Consider the following 19,530-nt stretch of genomic DNA (forward strand, 5'->3'; position numbering starts at 1 on the left):
GTTATTGTAGGGACCATTGGAGCTTTTCAGGAGTCTGCGATTCTGAGAATGCCTCTATGCTACTGCCTGTAATACCGACTGCATATGGATTAATCCTCTTCAGCTGTGACTTGCGGTTTAAAATAAACAACAAAGTCTTCATCTGAGTTTAGGGGTTTGTGATCCTTGTCACAAATGGTGAGAATGTGAGCAAGGACACTGTGTACAGCAGAAACCATTGGTAAGCTACTGGTGTTTAAACTGTTTTTTTTACCTCTCTCTCTCTCTCTGGTTATGCAGTGCAGGTGGCAGCCTTAAAGGGCCATTGCATTATAGACAGACTGTTTGCTGTTGTGTGTTAAATAGCCAGAAAAGCAGGCGGGTGTCGGCATGGTCTGTTTTATAAGCCTCCTAAGTTTGCCCTTATAGGGGAAGCACAGGTTAAGATGCAGGCATTACTGGGATATTTTGCTGAACTGGCAGCTGGGCAGCAGAATATGGCTGAAAGACAGCAAGCTCAGATGCAAAGCCATTAGACACAAATTCAAATATTGTGTGATGAGTTAAGAGCAGCAAAGGCTACTGAAGCTTACCCCAGCTGATGATATAGATTTGAACACATGTTTGCACACATGAACACACGTGGTGGCTATGGCCTGCAGAGGAATGGCTCCCTATTTAAAAGGGGTGGCACAGAAAGCAATGTGGATATGACTGTGGATGAGGAACTCTCCTATCCTAGCCTGGAAAAGGCTATACTGGACAGGATTAGAGTGACAGGGCCAAGCAAAGCCCAGGAATTCCATGACTGGTGGCTTGAGGGTTCTGAGCCACCCATGATTCAGCTGGCCAAACTAGCCTGGCTGGCAAGCGCCTGGTTGCAGCTGGATAAAAACTCAGCAGTAAGGATTACGTAGATATTCGCACTGGACCAGGCTATGCGGGTGTTAGAACACTCGGTACAGCAGTAGGCCCTTTAGGCTGACCCCCCAGACATTTTAAGAGTTGGCAGTTATGATTGAGTGGCACCTGATGCTGGAAAAGCTAAATAAAGCCAGATCAGGATACCTGCCAATACATGAGCCCAAATCTCAGGTCCCAACCAAAGGCTTCCTTGGTGTGCTTTGAGTGTGGCAAGCTTGGTCTTGTGCAGCTGTGGGGGGTATCCCAAGCAGAGTCCTCCCTGTTCCAGGTGCTGGTACAATTGGAAGGCTGGGAGATCTGGGCACTGGTGGAACTGGCAACAATGGTGAGCTCATTCATCATCATCATCATCTAATTCATCATTGTGTGTTGGTTTGGGAAAACTACCATCCATTGTTTTTGCTTGGGTTTGGTTTGGTTAAAAATCAATTATTATTATAAGATCAACTGCTGAAATCAATTATTTTTTGCAATCCAAAAGCCAAAATTTGGAGTTTAGAATTGCAAACCACAAGGACATCTGAATTTGGACTCAATTTAGATCAGATCTGTTCATGAGATCAGGACCAAGTTTTGGTTCGGATCCACAAAACTCGGGTGGATGTTTATATAATAGAACGCACACACCTCTACAATAAACCAAAACATGTTACATTTATTTGCAAAAAATCCTGGTAAGTTTTCTGATGTAACAATCTGATGATTATTGTGTAAATTCAAATCCTTTAAAGAACATGGCCAAAGATAGATGAAAAACTGGACTATTTCAATGCTGAGTATTCAATTGCGGACATATTTGCTGGGGGGTATTTTTGGCCTTTTTTGACAATGCCGATTCACTCTTTTTTAGAGGACGAGTTGGCATTGGTGAAAAATAACTAAAAAAAATGGATGAATATGCCTGCAATTTTTCTGAAAACACGTGGCTCTGCTTATTATTCATATAGTTGAAAACACAGCACTTCAATTGAATAAGTCTAATCTAAATTTGACATAAAACTGCGAAAAGTGCATTTTTTCCTTCTAGCTAAAAAAAAAACTGACTTAATTGAATACCTCTATTTATATTTATCCTGTATTTCATGTTATACCACATTGAAGATTTTAGTATATATATATATGAATAAACAGTAAATAAAAACAATTGTAAATTCTAAAATAGACTATTATGTAGTTACATAAACGAGCTGAAATGGCCATCTATCTCAGTTGTGCTAATTCACAGCTGCAGCAACAGATTTTATAAACAGCCGGCAGTTGTTGGCTAGCTTTCTGTCGATCAGACTTGTCAATAAGGTCACAACATATTTACTTATGCAATCTCTTCCATAATCTACAGAAATGTGTTATTTATATACAAAGAAAAAATGTAATCGGATAGATTGCTCGGAAATGACAAATAAGTATACAAATAGCAGTTGCTATAAAATAGCGAATTACAAACTAATGTACAAAAAATAAACTCCAGTGGATGAATTAAACATTAGTCACACTCAATTTTCTACCAAAAGTGATGAAAGTGCAGGTTGCGTGCAGCGCTGCAAGTATGGCGGTACGGGGTGGTACGGCGTACCATTAAAAGAAATACTGCCGGTACCCCGTACCGCCATAACAAATCTGCCCCAAGTGTTTAATGCGCATGCGCGCATATGTAAGTGGCGGGGGGCGTGGTTTTCGCCGCCCCGCCACAGCTTATTGCTTTCGGAGCGGAGGGGAGGGGAGCGCATTGCGCTTCTCTCCCTCCCCTCCCTATGTCACTCAGACCAGGCTGTCAGGCGACAGCCAATCAGCACTCGCGGGCTGGCAGCCAATCAGGAGCCAGCCCGCGAGATAGGCAGAAGAGTCGGGAGATGCGCTCCCTTCCCTCCCCTCCCCAGGGATTCAGGAAGCAGAACAGCGGGGGACTATAGGGGGGAGAGGACCTGACTGCCCCGGACACAGCCAGCACTGGTGAGTTGTGCTGCTGTGGGGGCATTTATGTGTGGCACTGTGGGGGCATATTATATCTGGCACTGGGGGCATATCTGGCACTGGGGGCATATGTGTGGCACTGTGGGGGCATATATCTGGCACTGGGGGCATATGTGGGGCACTGTGGGGGCATATGTGTGGCACTGGGGGCATATCTGGCACTGGAGGCATATGTGTGGCACTGTGGGGGCATATGTGGAACTGGGGGCATATGTGTGGCACTGTGGGGGCATATGTGGCACTGGGGGCATATGTGTGGCACTGTGGGGGCATATGTGGCACTGGGGGCATATGTGTGGCACTGTGGGGGCATATGTGGCACTGGGGGCATATGTGTGGCACTGTGGGGGCATATCTGGCACTGGAGGCATATGGGTGGCACTGTGGGCATATGTGTGGCACTGTGGGGGAATATCTGGCACTGGGGGCATATGTGTGGCACTGTGGGGGCATATCTGGCACTGGGGGCATATGTGTGGCATTGTGGGGGCATATATCTGGCACTGGGGCACTGTGGGGGCATATCTGGCACTGTGTGGGCCTATTAGTAATGGGCATCAGTTGTGCGGTGTAATGAGCATTATGGTGTGGGGAATAATGTGTAACGGGCATTATGGTATGGGTCATATGTATTGGGTGTGTGACGCGTAACAGGCATTACTGTGTAAACTTTGGCCGTGTGCCTTTGGCGTGCAATATTCCAGCCACTCCCCCTAGTGTCATATGACCACGCCCCTGGTCACACCCCTGACCACGCCCATTTTTCGCCGCGCGCCTTCGGCGCGCGGCACAGTACCACTAAGACCTTTTTCCTACTTGCACCACTGGTTGCGTGTGCATTTCTTATGAGAGATAAAACCGCCTGACGTTTTATTCTGGCTTCTCGGGTTATAGTCAAGCCAGGCGCTCACATTAAAATTTGAATAACTTAATTTTACTGAAAAGGCATATAATAGATTGTAACCTTTTATGAATCAAAATGAAAGGAAAGTTACAAATGCCCAAAAAATGCTGGCTCTTCCCCTCCATATCAATGGTCAACTTTTAGTGAATATAAGTCGCAAGAGGGAAACTACTTGAATGAGCATCAATATACACAACTCTTCTGGTGGACATTAGAGGAAATGTTAATTCTGTTATGGACAGGAATCCCGCTAGGGCGGTGCAGGGGGGGCATGTGCCCTGGATGAGTGGGGCGCTAGTGGGTATGCTGTAGTTGCAGCTGCCCCCGCAACCATGATCCCAAAGAGCAGGGAGACAGGAGAGTAGCATACAGGTATCTGGATCCCAGGGCCATCTGCTGCAGCGACCCTTGATCTCTGCATGGCCCTTCCTCCCTCTCTATGACAGCAAGACATGCATTGTTCTTCCTTAGTAGAGTGACTGCAGCAGAATAGGATTAAAATAGATCTCCAACCACTGAGTTAGGGAAAGTAGGATACAGATATAGGGTAGGTAATAGTGAAATAGGGGGTAAACTGTTTTTTTTTTTTTTTTATGGGGTTAATTAAAATGAAAGTTTTTCCAATGAAACTGAGGGAGTTAATTATGGAGTTAATGTATAAATTTGGTCATGTTGGTGTAACATTATAATGGGTATTATGTAGGTACTTATTCTAAAGGGGTTGTTTATATTAATTACTTACTGTAGAATGGGGTTTTTACTTTTTGAATAAGTATTCATTAATAAATGAGGGCATTATAGTGTAAGGCAATCAAAAAAACTCTGTATTGTATGGCCGCCATACTCCTTTGTATTATTTGGCAGTCCGCTTTAAATGTTGTATGGTGGCTACTTATGCTCTCTGTAATAAATAGCAGTAACTCATGCTCTGTAATATAGGGCAGTCACTTTGTATTCTATAGCAGTCAGGGCCGGCAACAAAACTCTTTGGGCCCCATACACTGATATCTCTCCCCCTCCCCATCAAATATAGTATTGGTTTAGAACAGGGAGGGAGTAGTGTTGAGGAGCAGGGAGGTAGGATGGGGGTAGTGGTGTGGAGCAGGGAGGGTGGGAGTAGTGGTGTGGATCAGGGAGGGTGGGAGTAGTGGTGTGGAGCGGGGAGGGTGGGAGTAGTGGTGTGGAGCAGGGAGGGTGGGAGTAGTGGTGTGGAGCGGGGAGGGATGATGGGAGTCACTACAATGCTCAATGCAGTAATCTGAGGTAGCCATTATTCTTCCTCTCTTGGCATCCCTGCTAGTTCAACAGACACACAACTTGGTGTTCGGATGCAAATGCTTCTGGGAACACTCTCCTCCTCATATCTCTGCAGTCAGGACCATTAACAATTTGTAAATTACAGTAAGAACTAAGTGACATTTTTACATTAGAATGGTTGAAACACGTTGGAAACTGAAAACCATACTACACTGTACATGCATATTTTATAGTGAATAGAAAGGAAAACTCCAATTTTAAAGTACATTAAACCAAAATGTGCTTTCAGACTGCTTCACATTTCTCGATTTGCAGATAAATTGTCTCTGCTGATAGTTGCCTGTCATAACATTGATATTCAATGCTTCTGTGTATGTGCAGCTGTGCATAGAGTGTGTAAAACACATAGTACTTTCTGGTCTCCTATCACAGTATCTCTGACTTGCATGTGCAATTTCTTTACCTGCCAAACCAATTCATTTGCTGCATAAAGAGACTGGAAAAATTGCAAAAGACAGAAAGCTTTTTGTAACCAAAAATACAAACCTATAAAGGGTATATGAGCCGGTTTAGGGCAGTTGTCGGCAGTGGCAAGGTGATGGTGTCTTAAACATAATAGAACAAGTACTGCACGTTCTAAGCTCACAATATCCCACTTCATGGTAAGGCTCCTGTCTCTTTCTCCTGGCAGCTACTCTCTGGTCCATTGTGATGTTTGAGGACTCAGATACACACATACAGTAAATGAGGTAGAAGAAGCTAGTACACTGTATAATGTGGCGGAAGCTCTATTGATCATATTACATAACAGTGCTATTGTCATAAAAAGAGGAAGGGGGTTTCCAGCCAACCAGAATCCCCCCTGCATTTGCCTATGCAACCAATCAGCTCCTGTCATTTTTCAAACACAACCTGTGACATGGCAGGCTGTAGCTGATTGGCTAGTGTTTTAGCACTCTCCATTTTATCATTTTTCAAGCTTAGTACATCTGGCCCTATGTGAATAGCACATTAGTATATTACTAAACATATATGGGGAGACACTGATGCGGTAGTGTAGGGGTGCACCTGCCCACATTTCACTTGCCGCATCCACACAGCACTAGTCACCGACCTTCAGCATCTCATTTTTGTGACTCTTTATCTGGCAGCATGGCCCTCATTAACTCTCTCATGTCTACATGCATATTTGATGGTGTGGTTCAATAGCGACCCAATGGAATGATCATCATCGTATGAGCAGAGTGCACACTGTTAATATACTGAATGATATCACTCTAAAGGGCATTACAGCAATATGCAGAGCACAGGCTGAAATCAGATTCTGACGGTATAGTATTCCAACTAGTGAAACTCACAGCTGAATCAACACACTGAACACACATCAGCTCTGAGTGTATCAGGGGACTGAGTTAATTAAGCTTCTACACTTCATGCTGTCTAAGTGCCTGTTACATACTACTGCGTCCACAGAAATATATTTAACTAAGAAGAACATAAACTTGATTTAATACTAAGCTCAGAGGAAAGCAAACCGGGTAACTTTAATACTAATGTAAAGTTCACTCAGTGAGCACATATGTATATTGTACATGTGTAACATATATATATATATATATAATCAGAGTCAACTTTTAAAGGTCAGTTCTTTAACATTCTTAATCCGCAATGTGCAGTGTGCAGGAACCAATGCAATATATAAAGGCACCTTTTTAATTGTGCATTGGGCTGTCCTTGCTTAATTACCCCCAATATAGTATATTTAAAAAATAATTATTCTTTAACCAGTATCTGGGCTGATATTGATTGTCTACAATGTGTTTTCAAGTGGTGAGCCCTTATCAATGAGGTGTCCAATTATGAATGCTATCTCTATAAGTGGAGAAATACTCTTTGTAGATACCATAAGCTACAGTGTATGGGACAGCTCCAGATTCAGAGTACACACAAACTCATCCTCTGATATATAGTTCCCCGAGCCTTCATCTAAGTGTAGTGCTAACCCTTGTTCATTTAATTACTAAATTATTATTCTATAATGTGCTTTTACCATTCTTATTCCATATGAAGGCTACAAAAAAAAAATTAGAAAGATAGATGTAATTTTAGGATTGGCCAAATTGTCTGCTTGGTACATTCTGAGGAAAAAAATAATTTACTGGTGAGCTCGGCAACACCAAAAGTCTAGGATGTCCATGACAGACAACAGGGGTGGATGATTGCAGGATCCTTCCGGTCATGGAGAAAAAATAAATAAAAAAAATACACTTCATAACACCCTGCCAAGTACTTTCCAAGATGTAGGATGATTATTATCCAGGTCTACCAGAAAGAGAAAACTTCACAGAAGAAACTAGAGAGTTCACCACAAGGTGAAAACCATTCATAAGTCTCAAAATAGGAATATATCACATTAGACTTAAATAAAAAGCTCACATTGGGCTCACATTGGTGGCATGGGTGCAGATAGTCCCAGATCTGAAATACATTATCCTATTATGTAATACTGAAACTCCAGTTCACATATGGTACTGTACCACACCACACTGGTGAAATGCCTATGTGTGGTGGCCCATGTATGAATGCCCCAACTATACTGTTAAGTCAGCCATCCCTTAAGTGTCTATCTCTGGACCCCAGTGACATAGGGCCAGATGTACTATGTTGAAAAGTGATCAAATGAACAGTTATAAACCACCAGCCATTCAGCTCCTACCTGCCATGTCACAGGTTGTGTTTGAAAAATGCCAGGAAGGAGCTAATTGGTTGGTGGTTTAACACTCTTCATTTTATCACTTTTCAAGGTTTAGTACATCTCACTCAGTATGAGTGGCACGCTACACTCTCCTTTCTGCAGCTCTCTGGCTGCTTTGGACCAATGCTGTGTTTTTCTTCTACACAAGACATATATTATTCGATAACACAGCTTCTTGTTTTATTTTGCTGTTGTATGTTTAAGATGTTTTATCCTATTAAAACTAAAAATCATTACTTGATTTTAAAGAAAAATACCTTATCAATGTCGAACAAAAGACGTTAGAGACATGGAAAAGTTCAATAACAACTGACCTAGATTTTCGTAAATTGCAGCTGTTGGCTGTTAACATTCTCATTATGAGTGAAAGCAGAGATCTGATGTGCAGAAACTTTTCCTAAGAGATGATACCTTATAAAATCAACCACCGCTCACAGCTGTTTATACAAAGACATTATTATGCAGAGGACCTCGAAAACTGGTGGCCATAAGCAATCCAATTAAAAACAGAGTCTAAATATACAGTAAGTGGCATTTATGTACGGGGAAAACAGCTAATACATGTCTGGCGAACAATATTCACTTCTACAGGCTAATGACTAGAACACAGTTACTGCTTCAGCTGCCCATGTTGTAATCTTGCAGGCATGACATACAGTATACAGTATACGGTATACGATCATTTCCTACTATAACAGCTTTGTTAAATACTTTTAGTTATTGAGGTGTCATTTCTTTTTAGAATGGTGAAGCAACCATACAAAAGTATATAGGTGGCCTACCACCAACTCTAAGTATATAAAGGACTCTATAGATTAATTGTATTAAATAAATAATACATACACACAATAAGTTTCCGGATGGGCAGTGCATAGGTAGAGTACACACAATCTTGCTGTCTAGTTGTAGATTGTAATCTAGGACTAATGTTCTTGTGAAATGTCAAGGTACAGAACCGAATATATGCCGAACAATATTCACTTCCTTCACACGCTCCTTATGAAGCTCAACAGAGGCCGCTGGAGAGCCAAGATTTACAAGAGTTTTTGGTACTTCTTTACTTTCACGGCGCCAGCATGGCGCCGCGCGTACTTCCGGGTTACGCTCGCCACTAACTAAGTAAAAAAAACGAAGTTAACGCCATGCCAACATGGATAGTTCAAACCTCCACTATCCATGTTGGCATGGAGTTGATTTTAATTAGCGTGGCGAGCGTAGCGAGCCACCGAGCCCGCAGCGTGGGCGAGCGAAGCGAGCCCCGCAAGGGGACTCTGACGCGCGGCGCCATGCTGGCGCCGTGAAAGTACAGAAGTACCGAGTTTTTTTTACTGAATTTGAATGCTTTACAGGAGAAACCACCATCCCAAACCCCTGTATTTGAGTGGCTTACAGAATTTTGGTATTGAACACAGTTCCTGGAAGACCAGGAGTGATGCTGCCAACCTGTGTCTGCCATCACCGAGGACAACGCTGCTGCCGTGTGGGCCATAGTTGAGGTGGATGCCAGGGTGGTCATGGCCCAGTTAGAGAAGAAGAAAGGCAGCTTATTGGGATCCATCCATATGGTACTTCACAAAAAAATTGGCCTGAGCTAAACCAGTTGTGTTCTGATAACTACTTAACTATTTAAATTGTAGTATTTATAATTAAGCATAATATCCATGAAATCACAAGTTTTTATCATTTTTTTCTAAGACATTACTTACATGTTGGAAACAACTGCGCACGCTTGGCTCAATGTTACTCCCACCAAAAGCTGCCACTTCCCCGAGCTGCCGTGGGATCTGAATAGCATCATGCAGTAGTAATCCTAGCTGCTTCTGGTCACATGTATCTCCTGCCCCAGATACTTCCTTGAAAAGATCTGTGAAGAACATTTAGAAAATACAATTAGCTCAAAATATTACAGACGCTCTAAATGGTTACTTGTGGACAAGTCTCTGGGCTGGTCCAACGAATCATGGCTCCCTGACTAAAAAATCTGTCAAGAGGACATTTTCTTTTTACAGGGAAAATAAAGGCGAACAAAGCTGGTTGCAGTATACTTGGGAGAACTTCCCACTTTTTGCCTCCAGACATTAGCTGTAACTAGAGCACAGTTTAAAAGTTGCAAAGACCTGAGCATGTGATATCTTCCTTAGAAGAGACCATGCATATAGGTATGCCACCCTTCAATGTGATCTCAGCTAAGGTGCTTTAGTGGCATCTGCATGCCACCAGTCCACCTTTCCAGGCAAACGAGTCTGTAAGTGCAAATTATTATAAAGAACAGTAAATAACACATTGTTTTACTGCATATATATGGAGTAAAACAAAGCAGTAACTTAGCCCTAAATGAGTCCCAATGTACTGATCCTTCATACATAACTTTAGTTGTATGTTTTCCTGTTTATCAAGGCCTTTGGCGATGAGGGCATATTACACCAACCATTGCAGACACCACATTTTATCAACCTATCTGAGTTTTTGCAGCTAAGTGACCCAACGTAAGCAGGTGTACCCGGTGCACACTCAATGTCTCCCATGCATGCCGCCAAAAAGGCTTGTTGCTTAATATAAAGGGGCCATGGCCTTAATGGGAATCCTTATGTTGTCACTCTGGGGGCAGCCCCTATCCCTTGGCTGCCCCCGAAGATTAGTGCCTGCTCTACTGGTTCCTCCTCTATGACAGGAGTCAGGTCGTGCAGGAGAATGTCACATTTCTGTTGTTTTACGAATTTGCAATTGAATAGGCAAATCACAGGAGCGCGCATACCCTGGTTCCACAGCATAAAAGCCACAAAAGCTGCAAAAAATGTAAATCACAAAAATTTACCATGATTTCACGGCTAATTAAATTTAGCAATATATGTTATCCTATATCTTCATGTATAGTGAAGAAAGGGCACAAAATAAAACTGAATGCAGCTATCGTGTTTGTGTTGCAGCTGCAACTTTCATTATTGATCTCAGATAGAACATACAGAATGGCAGGTGCTAATGGACAAGAAATACATTTCCCAAAGGCAGTAACCTTTCCAGTAAACATACGACCATTAACGTAGTTAATGGTCCTCAAAAATAAACTCCTCAGGCACAAAGTAAAATAAATAAATATATGGTAAGTATTAAGTTAAACAACAGTTTATACTACAGTAAAATAATATGACTACAAAAACAGTGAAACAATACTACAGGTTGAGTATCCCGTATCCGAATATCCGTTATCCGAATTATTCCGAAAACCATACTTTCCAGAAAATGGGGAAAAAAAATTGTTTAGCTAAAAACTCACTGGGGACATCTGTAACAGCACTACTGAGGACATGATATGTAACTGGCACTATATATGTACAAGAAAATGATTGCTTGGCATTCAAATTCAATATCTGAGATAGTACACAAATTTTGTTTCATGTTTTGAAACCTTGTTTTTTGAACAAATAAAATATATTTGTGTGTATTTTATGTGGTAATAAAATATATTTGTGTTTATTTTATGTGTTTATACAGCATAAATGCAAGATACTTCAAAATACATCATTGAAATATTAAAATATTCCAAAATACGGAATAATCCGTTATCCAAAATTCTCCTGGTCCCGAGCATTTTGGATACGGGATACTCAACCTGTACTAGGAACAAAAAGTACAAATACTGCAGTTTGTTCAATTCATATAGTGCACTTTCAAACACAAATTTGTTCTCAAAATTGACAAAAACCATGTGCACTGCAGGTGGGGTAGATGTAAAATACATTATGCAGAGAGTTAAGCTGGCCATACATTTGCAGATTTATTGTCAGATCTGGCTGGTTGGAATAAAAACCTGGTAATAATTGAATGACAGTTTTTGGCAGTTTTCCAGCATTTCAAAGCAAATGGTCAACTGTCATTTGCTGTCATCCATTACCGGGTTTTGTTCCAACCAGCCAGATCGGACAATGAATCTGTAGATGTATGGCCAGCATTAGATTTGGGTAAGTTGATGTACAGGGTAAATAATGGCTGCTTTATTTTTACACTGCAATTTAAATTTCAGTTTGAAAACCCCACCCAAATCTAATTCTCTCTGCACATGTTAAATTGGCCCTCCAGGAGTGCAGCATGGTTTTGTCCATTTTGAGAACAAATTTGTCATGTGATCAGGTCTGAATGATAAATTAATATATAATATATTAATGCAAAATATATTTATTCATAATAAGAATACTCCCTTATTATTCCACTGATTTAATGCATAGACTTGGGCTGGCAATACAGTAACATTGTATTACTGTTGGGCAATGCTGTACACATATTTAAAGAGCACATATGAACTCTAGACAGATGCTGGCCTGGTTAAAATGAATTCATGGCCTCTGTGCTGTGCGACACCAAGGATAGATAGATGGATAGATAGATAGATATGTATATGTGCTAAGATTTTTATGTGATAAGACATATGCAGCAGGGTCAGAGTTTCCCGGAGGTACAAGACACCAGATATCTCAGTTTTTTTTTTTTTTTAAAGCAGCAATCACTTACAAGGCAAAATGCCCCTGGTTTTGCCGTTTTGCCTTGTAAATGATTGCCACTTTAACAAATAGTACGAGATCAGCCGGCATGCCGCACCTCCAGCAATCTTGGCCCCGTTACATATGCCACTATAATTGGTTACCAAGCCGGGCATGTTATATTGTGCAGTTTTAAGTGGCGGGCACTGTACATATTATTATATTGTAGGTGTAAAAATCAATTGCAGAGTGCTATTATAATAAATAAGTCTCCCGTTAAAATGTTGTCTTTTCTAGTGTTTATGCAATTGACTAGTGTAATCCTCTACAGTCTAAATGATGAAAGACATATATATATATATATATATATATATATATATATATATATGTATATATATAGCCAATTAAATCAACATTAATTATTATTGCAGGAGAAATCACACATTTTACCACTTTGGGCTATGTTTATTCCCATTTGTATTTAGTTTCAGGTGTGTATTGGTCACTGGAGCGTGAAGGAAAACAAACACCTACTTGGCTCAGTTCACTCATGCACATCGAGAAACAAAAGACTGGCTGAGCTAATCTTACTTTCGGCTACTGAAAACCAGTATTCTTTCTTCACATTCCCTCATGCGCTGTTATTCCAGCCTTGCTACTGAACACTCAGGGTCAACATGGTTGTGCCGGAGATTAAACTTTAACATCATTATTAAAAACTTTCCAATAGCAAGTAATGGGGATTAGGCATACACAGTACTGACATGAGTGTGTTACCAGTCTACATTGTGACCCCTATATAGAAATTGGGAATAAGGAAAACTAGAAGCTGCAAAGGTACTGACAGCACAGGCTTATGCCATAGTCATTATCATGTCTGTGAGCTTTGAATTGCTTGTGATTACATTGTGACAGACCAAAAAGCGGTTCTCCAAATCTCATTCATTTTAAATACGTAGTTGGAACTGTGAAGGAGAGGACAAATCTATGTATAGAAAGTGTTACAGATCTGTCTGGATCAATGTAACTAAACCGCGTAACATAGCTTGCTGCTCTCCTGGCAGCACCTAAAGCTTATGAGAGGAAGACTTAAATAGGTGCTTTTATTATCTCAATTAATTTGACTAGTAAAAGTTTAATAAAAATACAGTTAAAAAAAGAAAATATTTTAGAGTAATATAAAATGCAATCTAATAGTACAGGGAACCTGCAATCAGTGCTGCCAGAATTCTACAATTACATGTTGTATAGTGAAACGTAATTGTCTGGAGCATTTAAATTATCTGCAAGAACAGAGGCCTCTTAAGAACTGTCAAAGGTCAGAAAGAAAGCAAAAGTGCATATTGTAATTATTATTTCCATTTTATTTGTGTCTTAAAAGGTACAGTCTTGGATGTGACCTCTTCAAAGGTCATCCTCTCTTATAGTTTAAGGGTCGTCCTCCTTCAAACCCCATACTTTGTATTTTTATTAGATTGGTGCCTTGGACAATGACCTCATTTCTGCTACTTCACCTGTCTCATCTTTATTACTAATTTGAAAGTCTAAGCACAGATCACTTTCACTTCTGTGCTGGGATTTTCACTTATGGCCACGTGTTCAATTTGTGGTGCCAGGAGGCAGCTATTACTAGTATCACTATTATTAATATGTAAGATTCCACAGTGAAAAGCAACAGTAGTCATTTGGAAAAATAGAAAAAAAACAAGGACATACAAGGTAGATTAAACTATTATAAATGGTAAAGAGGGTAGGGAGGGCCCTGTTCATGAAAGATTATAATCTAGTGGAAAAAGAGCAGAGCTGAGACAGAAGTAGCAAGTGTGAGTAGGAGTGGAGATTGGGACAGTTGTGGTGGTGCACTTCTGTGGACAGAAGAGCTGGCAGAAGTGTAGGATCTGTTTGGGATCCTGTGAGGTTTGTGGAACTGTGCTTGATAAGTAATACAAGTAGCTGGTTTTCTGTGGCAAACTAAACACATCACATATTACCTGTTTCTATGTAAACTGTGTTTTCTCTATGAAACTTCATCTTCCTCCACTGCTTTAGGTGCACTTGGAAGGTTTCAATTCCTACCCAACCCCATAGCAGTATTCCCCTCTTTCCCCATAGAATGATAGACATAACACACCATGGATAAATACAGTATGCGGTTAACATAAAACAAATGTGAGAGAGGATCTGTGGATTTTTCCAGTTTATCCCCAATAAAGGCTATTTGAAGTTGATAACAATTACAAAGCAATGATTCACTCACAGATTTTCTTTGAGCTTTATAAACTCAAGTCCTAATTGCTTGCAAATTAAAAAAAATGGCAATATCCTTGATATGACACTGTGGAACATACATTTTTACCATACATTTTGAACTTGTCTGGCAGCTATATATGGTAGACCAGATTGTTGCATCAGAACAAATACTACTGTATACATTCCAATATTTACAAATCTTCAACATCCACAGTTGTTATTATACTTACATCTGTATTTTTCTTCCAGGAGTCCCTTAGACAAAGACATAAGTCCGATCTTCAGAGATTGTACCCGGATCTTCCCTGTACGACCCCTGAAAACATCACAAGTTCTGTTAGCCTCTGCCATTAGCTGATACTCAATTCAAGCGATTTCCACAAACAGTGAATAATTGTTCTCAGGTGGAAATGCACAAAGTAGATGGACAATAAATGTAATTTATGACTATTCCCTAACCACATTTAACATTTCTGCTTTAAAAAAAAAAATCTTAAATAAACCTCACTACATTTTCGGAATACTTTAGCCATCTTAAATGAGTACTGTATATGTCAATAGATTTAGAATAGGGGTTTTATTTCCATAATAGGAAGGAGGAATGTATGTCTGATAATGTAGATGGGCTTTGAAAATAGGGGCAGTTGTATTAAGCTTTAACAAGAGATAAATCCAAAGGTGATAAAGAGAGATAAACATCCAGCCAATCACCTGCTAACTGCCATGTTACAGCCTGTGTTTGAAAAAGTCAATAAGTAGCTGATTGGCTGGACGTTTATCTCTCCCTATCACCCTTGCATTTATCTCTTGTTAAGGCTTAATACATCTGCCCCATAATGTGCATAAACATCACCGTGTAGTGAAAATGAGGAATTAATCCGAGGAGGCCTTTTATCCATTTTTAAAAAAAATAACAATTTTATTACTATTTCGAATCACAAAGGTACAGGCACATTCCTTATATAGAATAGATGACAAAATGAAAAGAATAATACATGAACAAGGTACAAAACTAGGTAAAGAGTCAAGCGTGTACAGTCAGTAATGTAGTGAGAGAACATTATCACCAGGTAAAGTGGAAGCAAAGACCCAGTTACCCACAGAACAAAAGACCTAAGTAAATAAACAATTATAACCGTGATTCCGGCGTCGGTATTTCGACCGCCGGGATTCTGACCGCCGGCATTTCATACCGGACCCAGATAAACAGTGCCTCAAGTTATGATATTTTATTACTTCTATAGCCTGCGATCACTAATACATCCTGCATATGTAACTGTACTGCCCCATATTACCCACCACAGTATGATAGCCACATTATATTATCCTATTGAGCTTTTCATTTATACAATTGTTGTTCCCCCAGATTGTCTTTATTTTAACCCCAATATTCTGGAATTGCTAAACCCTATCATTGTCTTTCCATTATGGCACTCAACACCCAAGTTATACCTCAACTGTTGTCATACATATAGTTGCATATAAATGTAAAGTGCCATAGTACTCCGGGGTGCTGCAGGATACTTGCCAAGTTGCAAAATAATTGGTGGTCAAGTCCCAAAGGAAATAATCTGGGCTGGCATTTTGTAGTCTGGCCAGTGCGTTACCTTCTGCCTTAGAGAAGCAGTTCATAGCAATGTATACAGCCCAGACTGCTAAGTCTTTGGTTCCTCTGTATTATCTAGTCCTTCCACCATTCTATTGCTACTACTCTTGTGTTTAGGGTCATAACCACAGAGTCTTGGAAGACCTCAGTGTAAATAAGAACCATTTTCCTCCCCTTTCTACCCCCTTAACCATTTTTACTACTAATAAACATTAAAACACCCTTGTATGTTTCTTTGCTATCAGTTTCGGAAAAGATCCTCATGATGATAATTAACTGGTATATGTACTCTCCAAGACTAATCAAAATAACGGTACTTGTTTCCTAGCATGGCCACACCGATTTGTATCGGGGTGATCGTGTCGGAAAAATCACGTCGGTCGCATCGCATGTGACCGACGCGATCGACCCGATTTTTACATTGAATCAAATGTGAATAGGGCCCCTGGGACCCTGTTTTACATTGGATTCAATGTAAAGTAGTCCCCAGACCCCGACAAGGGGGGGACGTGGATCCCCCCCCTTGCAAACTCGCTGCGCTCGCCACGCAGTGGGCCCAGTGCCTCGCTACGCTTGGCACACTAAGTTATTCTCCCTCTATGAGTGTCGTGGACACCCATAGAGGGACAAAGTGCCGGGATTTCGGCAGTCGGTATTTTGACCGCCGGGATTCCGACCGCCTGGATTTCAACTGCATCCTGTTTATGTTGTATTTCACTTAAAAAAAGCAAGGCACTATAGTAACATTGTCCTTCTCCCCAAATAAACTAGAAACCGCCACCACTTTATAGTAGTACCGTAGTGTATTTACAATATGTATTCTACCTCTCTTTTTAATGAAATAAATAAGGTGTGTATGTTCCTGATAACTATCAATTAAGCAGCCTGGATATGTTATAAGGAGCAAAGTACACTGAACAGATACTTTTTAAAGTACATTATAAAAGTTTCCTGAAATATGCTTATTAATATAAGGTATGTTCATTTCAATCAGTTCTGATAAGAGACCAAAGAATCTGGATATCAGAAGTGTGTTATCCCAGCGTGTCTTTAATCAGTTGGTATTCCAGGCTAAATTATCCCCAGCACATCTTTAAATCAGTGATTTATGCAACAAAAACGCACTATCAAACACAGCATGCCGGCATACCACACAGTGAAATGCAAAGAGTGGGTAACACGGTATATCATCTGGATATTACAAGTCATTAATTCTGCTGCTCTAAGGCATTGACGCGTTGCCGCCATGCTGTTTTCAAGATTCTTTGAACTCATATGAGCAGAGAGATGTGACAATCAGCAACTGGCATTTAGACAAGGTACATTCGGGTCCTTGGTGACGACAGCAGCATGCTGACAAGACTGCACAATACATGCAAAGTATGATAATGGGATACAATTTTAACAATATGCAATCTGGGTATCTTAAATGCCAACATTTGTTGAATATTAACAGAAACAGTGCAGGAAATTTTATAAATTGGTAACAAAGAGAATTGATTTTCTGATGATCATAGTGAAGAGATGAAAATGTGGGAGCTCATGGAATAACAAAGTCGGGAACAGCTCCTAAGAAAACTAGTAAAACAAATAACACTGTTGCGGAATTGATAATAAAAGCCACAATGCGAAGACATCAAGCTTAAAGTGATAATCTCCTCTTGATTTGGATTATTAGGCCAGCAGTATTACGGATGTCAGTGTTGGCACAAGCAAATGGTCAGCAAGAAAACGGTTGACACATAAAGATGTTGAATTACGGGTTTTAGGTTTTTAGGTGTATGTTTTTTAATTGTAGCCCATACACCCCAATAAGTGTACCTCTTCACTTGCCATTCTTCGGACAAGGTGCCACTCTGCACAGATTACCGTTCCCAATTCTAGTCAACGTGGGTGGTAAAGTATGACAAAGTTCAAGATTAAAAAAATGGTGAAAAACTCACATTGACTATTTTCTGTGTTGACCTTTGTTATGTCGGACTCTTGATCATGTCTACGTTTTTACCATTATCAACGTATTGGCTGTCCACCTTATTACTGTCAACCTAAAGTCAGGATACCTTCCTGTCTTTTATTTATATAAAAAAAATTGTTACAACACATACTGGGCCCGATTCTGGTTCACTTGCAAAAGCAAATTCTCACCCTAATGGACAAAACCATGTGCACTGTAGGGGGGAGGAATTGTTATGGGTTATGTTATCTGTACGTCATCTCTTACTAAATAAAAAAATAATAGATAAATATCTTGAAAGATTTGTAATGGTTTTGGCTTTATGTGTACTGTGTTGGGGATATCTATACACTATCTCATTGGCATATATTCAATGCCGTGGGCGAGCGGTGACTGCGAGCAGGACTTTTTGCTCGCAGTCGCCGCTCACCCTGTCAGTATTCAACTGACCCCCCTCATACGCAAATTCCCCCTCGCTCCGTTTTTTGAGCGAGGGGGAATTTGCGAATGTGCCTCCAAAAGCTGCGAGAATCGAGGCTAATTACAGCGCGTTTGCTGCACTAGCCTCGGCTCTCGCAGTTTAGGGGAATCCTCGCCGTTCTGTGATGGCGAGGATTCCATCCGGAACGTTGCATAGTGCGATCGGCCGGCGCGGGGGTTAAACTGCGAGGATCACTGGTTTTCTGTGATCCTCGCAGTTTAACCCCCTCGCCGGCCGCTCGCACCGGCATTGAATACATGCCATTGTCTGTTATTAAAGTGTCTTGTTTTATTACTACTTTATTTTTTTACAGTTTGGGTTTAAAGTGCAATGGTATATGCTGGTGCTATATAAGAACTGGTACCAATAATAATAATAATAATAATAATAATAATAATAATATTAGCACAGTACTAAGCTGTCAGAAGTGTTGTTCCTGTCATGCATCTGCAGCAGGTTTTTTTTATGAATATTACATTGTTGTGAATATGTCATATTTAGTATAATAAGGAATACACAGGAATTGTGCCTTAATGGTACATTTTCCTCAGTACAATCTATGACATTGCATTATCTACAATATTTTTGTATAAGATAAGTAAAGACTACAGGACAAAAAGTTCCAAGGAACACAGTGTAAACTAATCCTACTCATTGGGTATCAAATGCATCTCACGCCAAGCTTGAGATGCACTGGCCAGTGTTTTAACCAAAGGTTTATTTCAGCTTTCGGAAATATATGTGACCTTTGCTTCTGATTTAACAGGGCTCCAGCTGTGAAAACAGCACAGGGCAGCCATTATAGAAAAGATTATGCAAGAGCTGCTGTACTCACAGCACTAGCTAGATCTTTCAGTTCCCTGACAACCAGCAGGGGATACATTTGCTGGGGAAACATCTGGTTTGCTTTTTAGAAGATTAATTCAGACAACCCTCATTTTAGTTTTTCTTGCTTCCATTGTGTTTGAGTTTTG

The 19,530-nt window shown here is 40.4% G+C and overlaps 1 protein-coding gene across 10 annotated transcripts in view; it reads right to left on the bottom strand.

Moving 5' to 3' along the window:
• UTRN (utrophin) overlaps positions 1-19,530 on the bottom strand; it is a 587,017-nt gene that overhangs the window by 59,267 nt on the left and 508,220 nt on the right. For all 10 annotated transcript variants that reach the window (XM_083176136.1, XM_083176132.1, XM_083176141.1 and 7 more), the window contains 2 exons: positions 14,746-14,831; positions 9,497-9,654 (listed from right to left, as the gene is read on the bottom strand). In XM_083176136.1, coding sequence (XP_083032262.1) covers positions 9,497-9,654; positions 14,746-14,831 — 244 coding nt within the window. The remainder of the gene's footprint in view (positions 1-9,496; positions 9,655-14,745; positions 14,832-19,530) is intronic.

The sequence above is a fragment of the Crinia signifera genome, chromosome 3 (assembly GCF_055691185.1).
Source record: "Crinia signifera chromosome 3, ASM5569118v1, whole genome shotgun sequence".
NCBI lineage: Eukaryota > Metazoa > Chordata > Amphibia > Anura > Myobatrachidae > Crinia > Crinia signifera.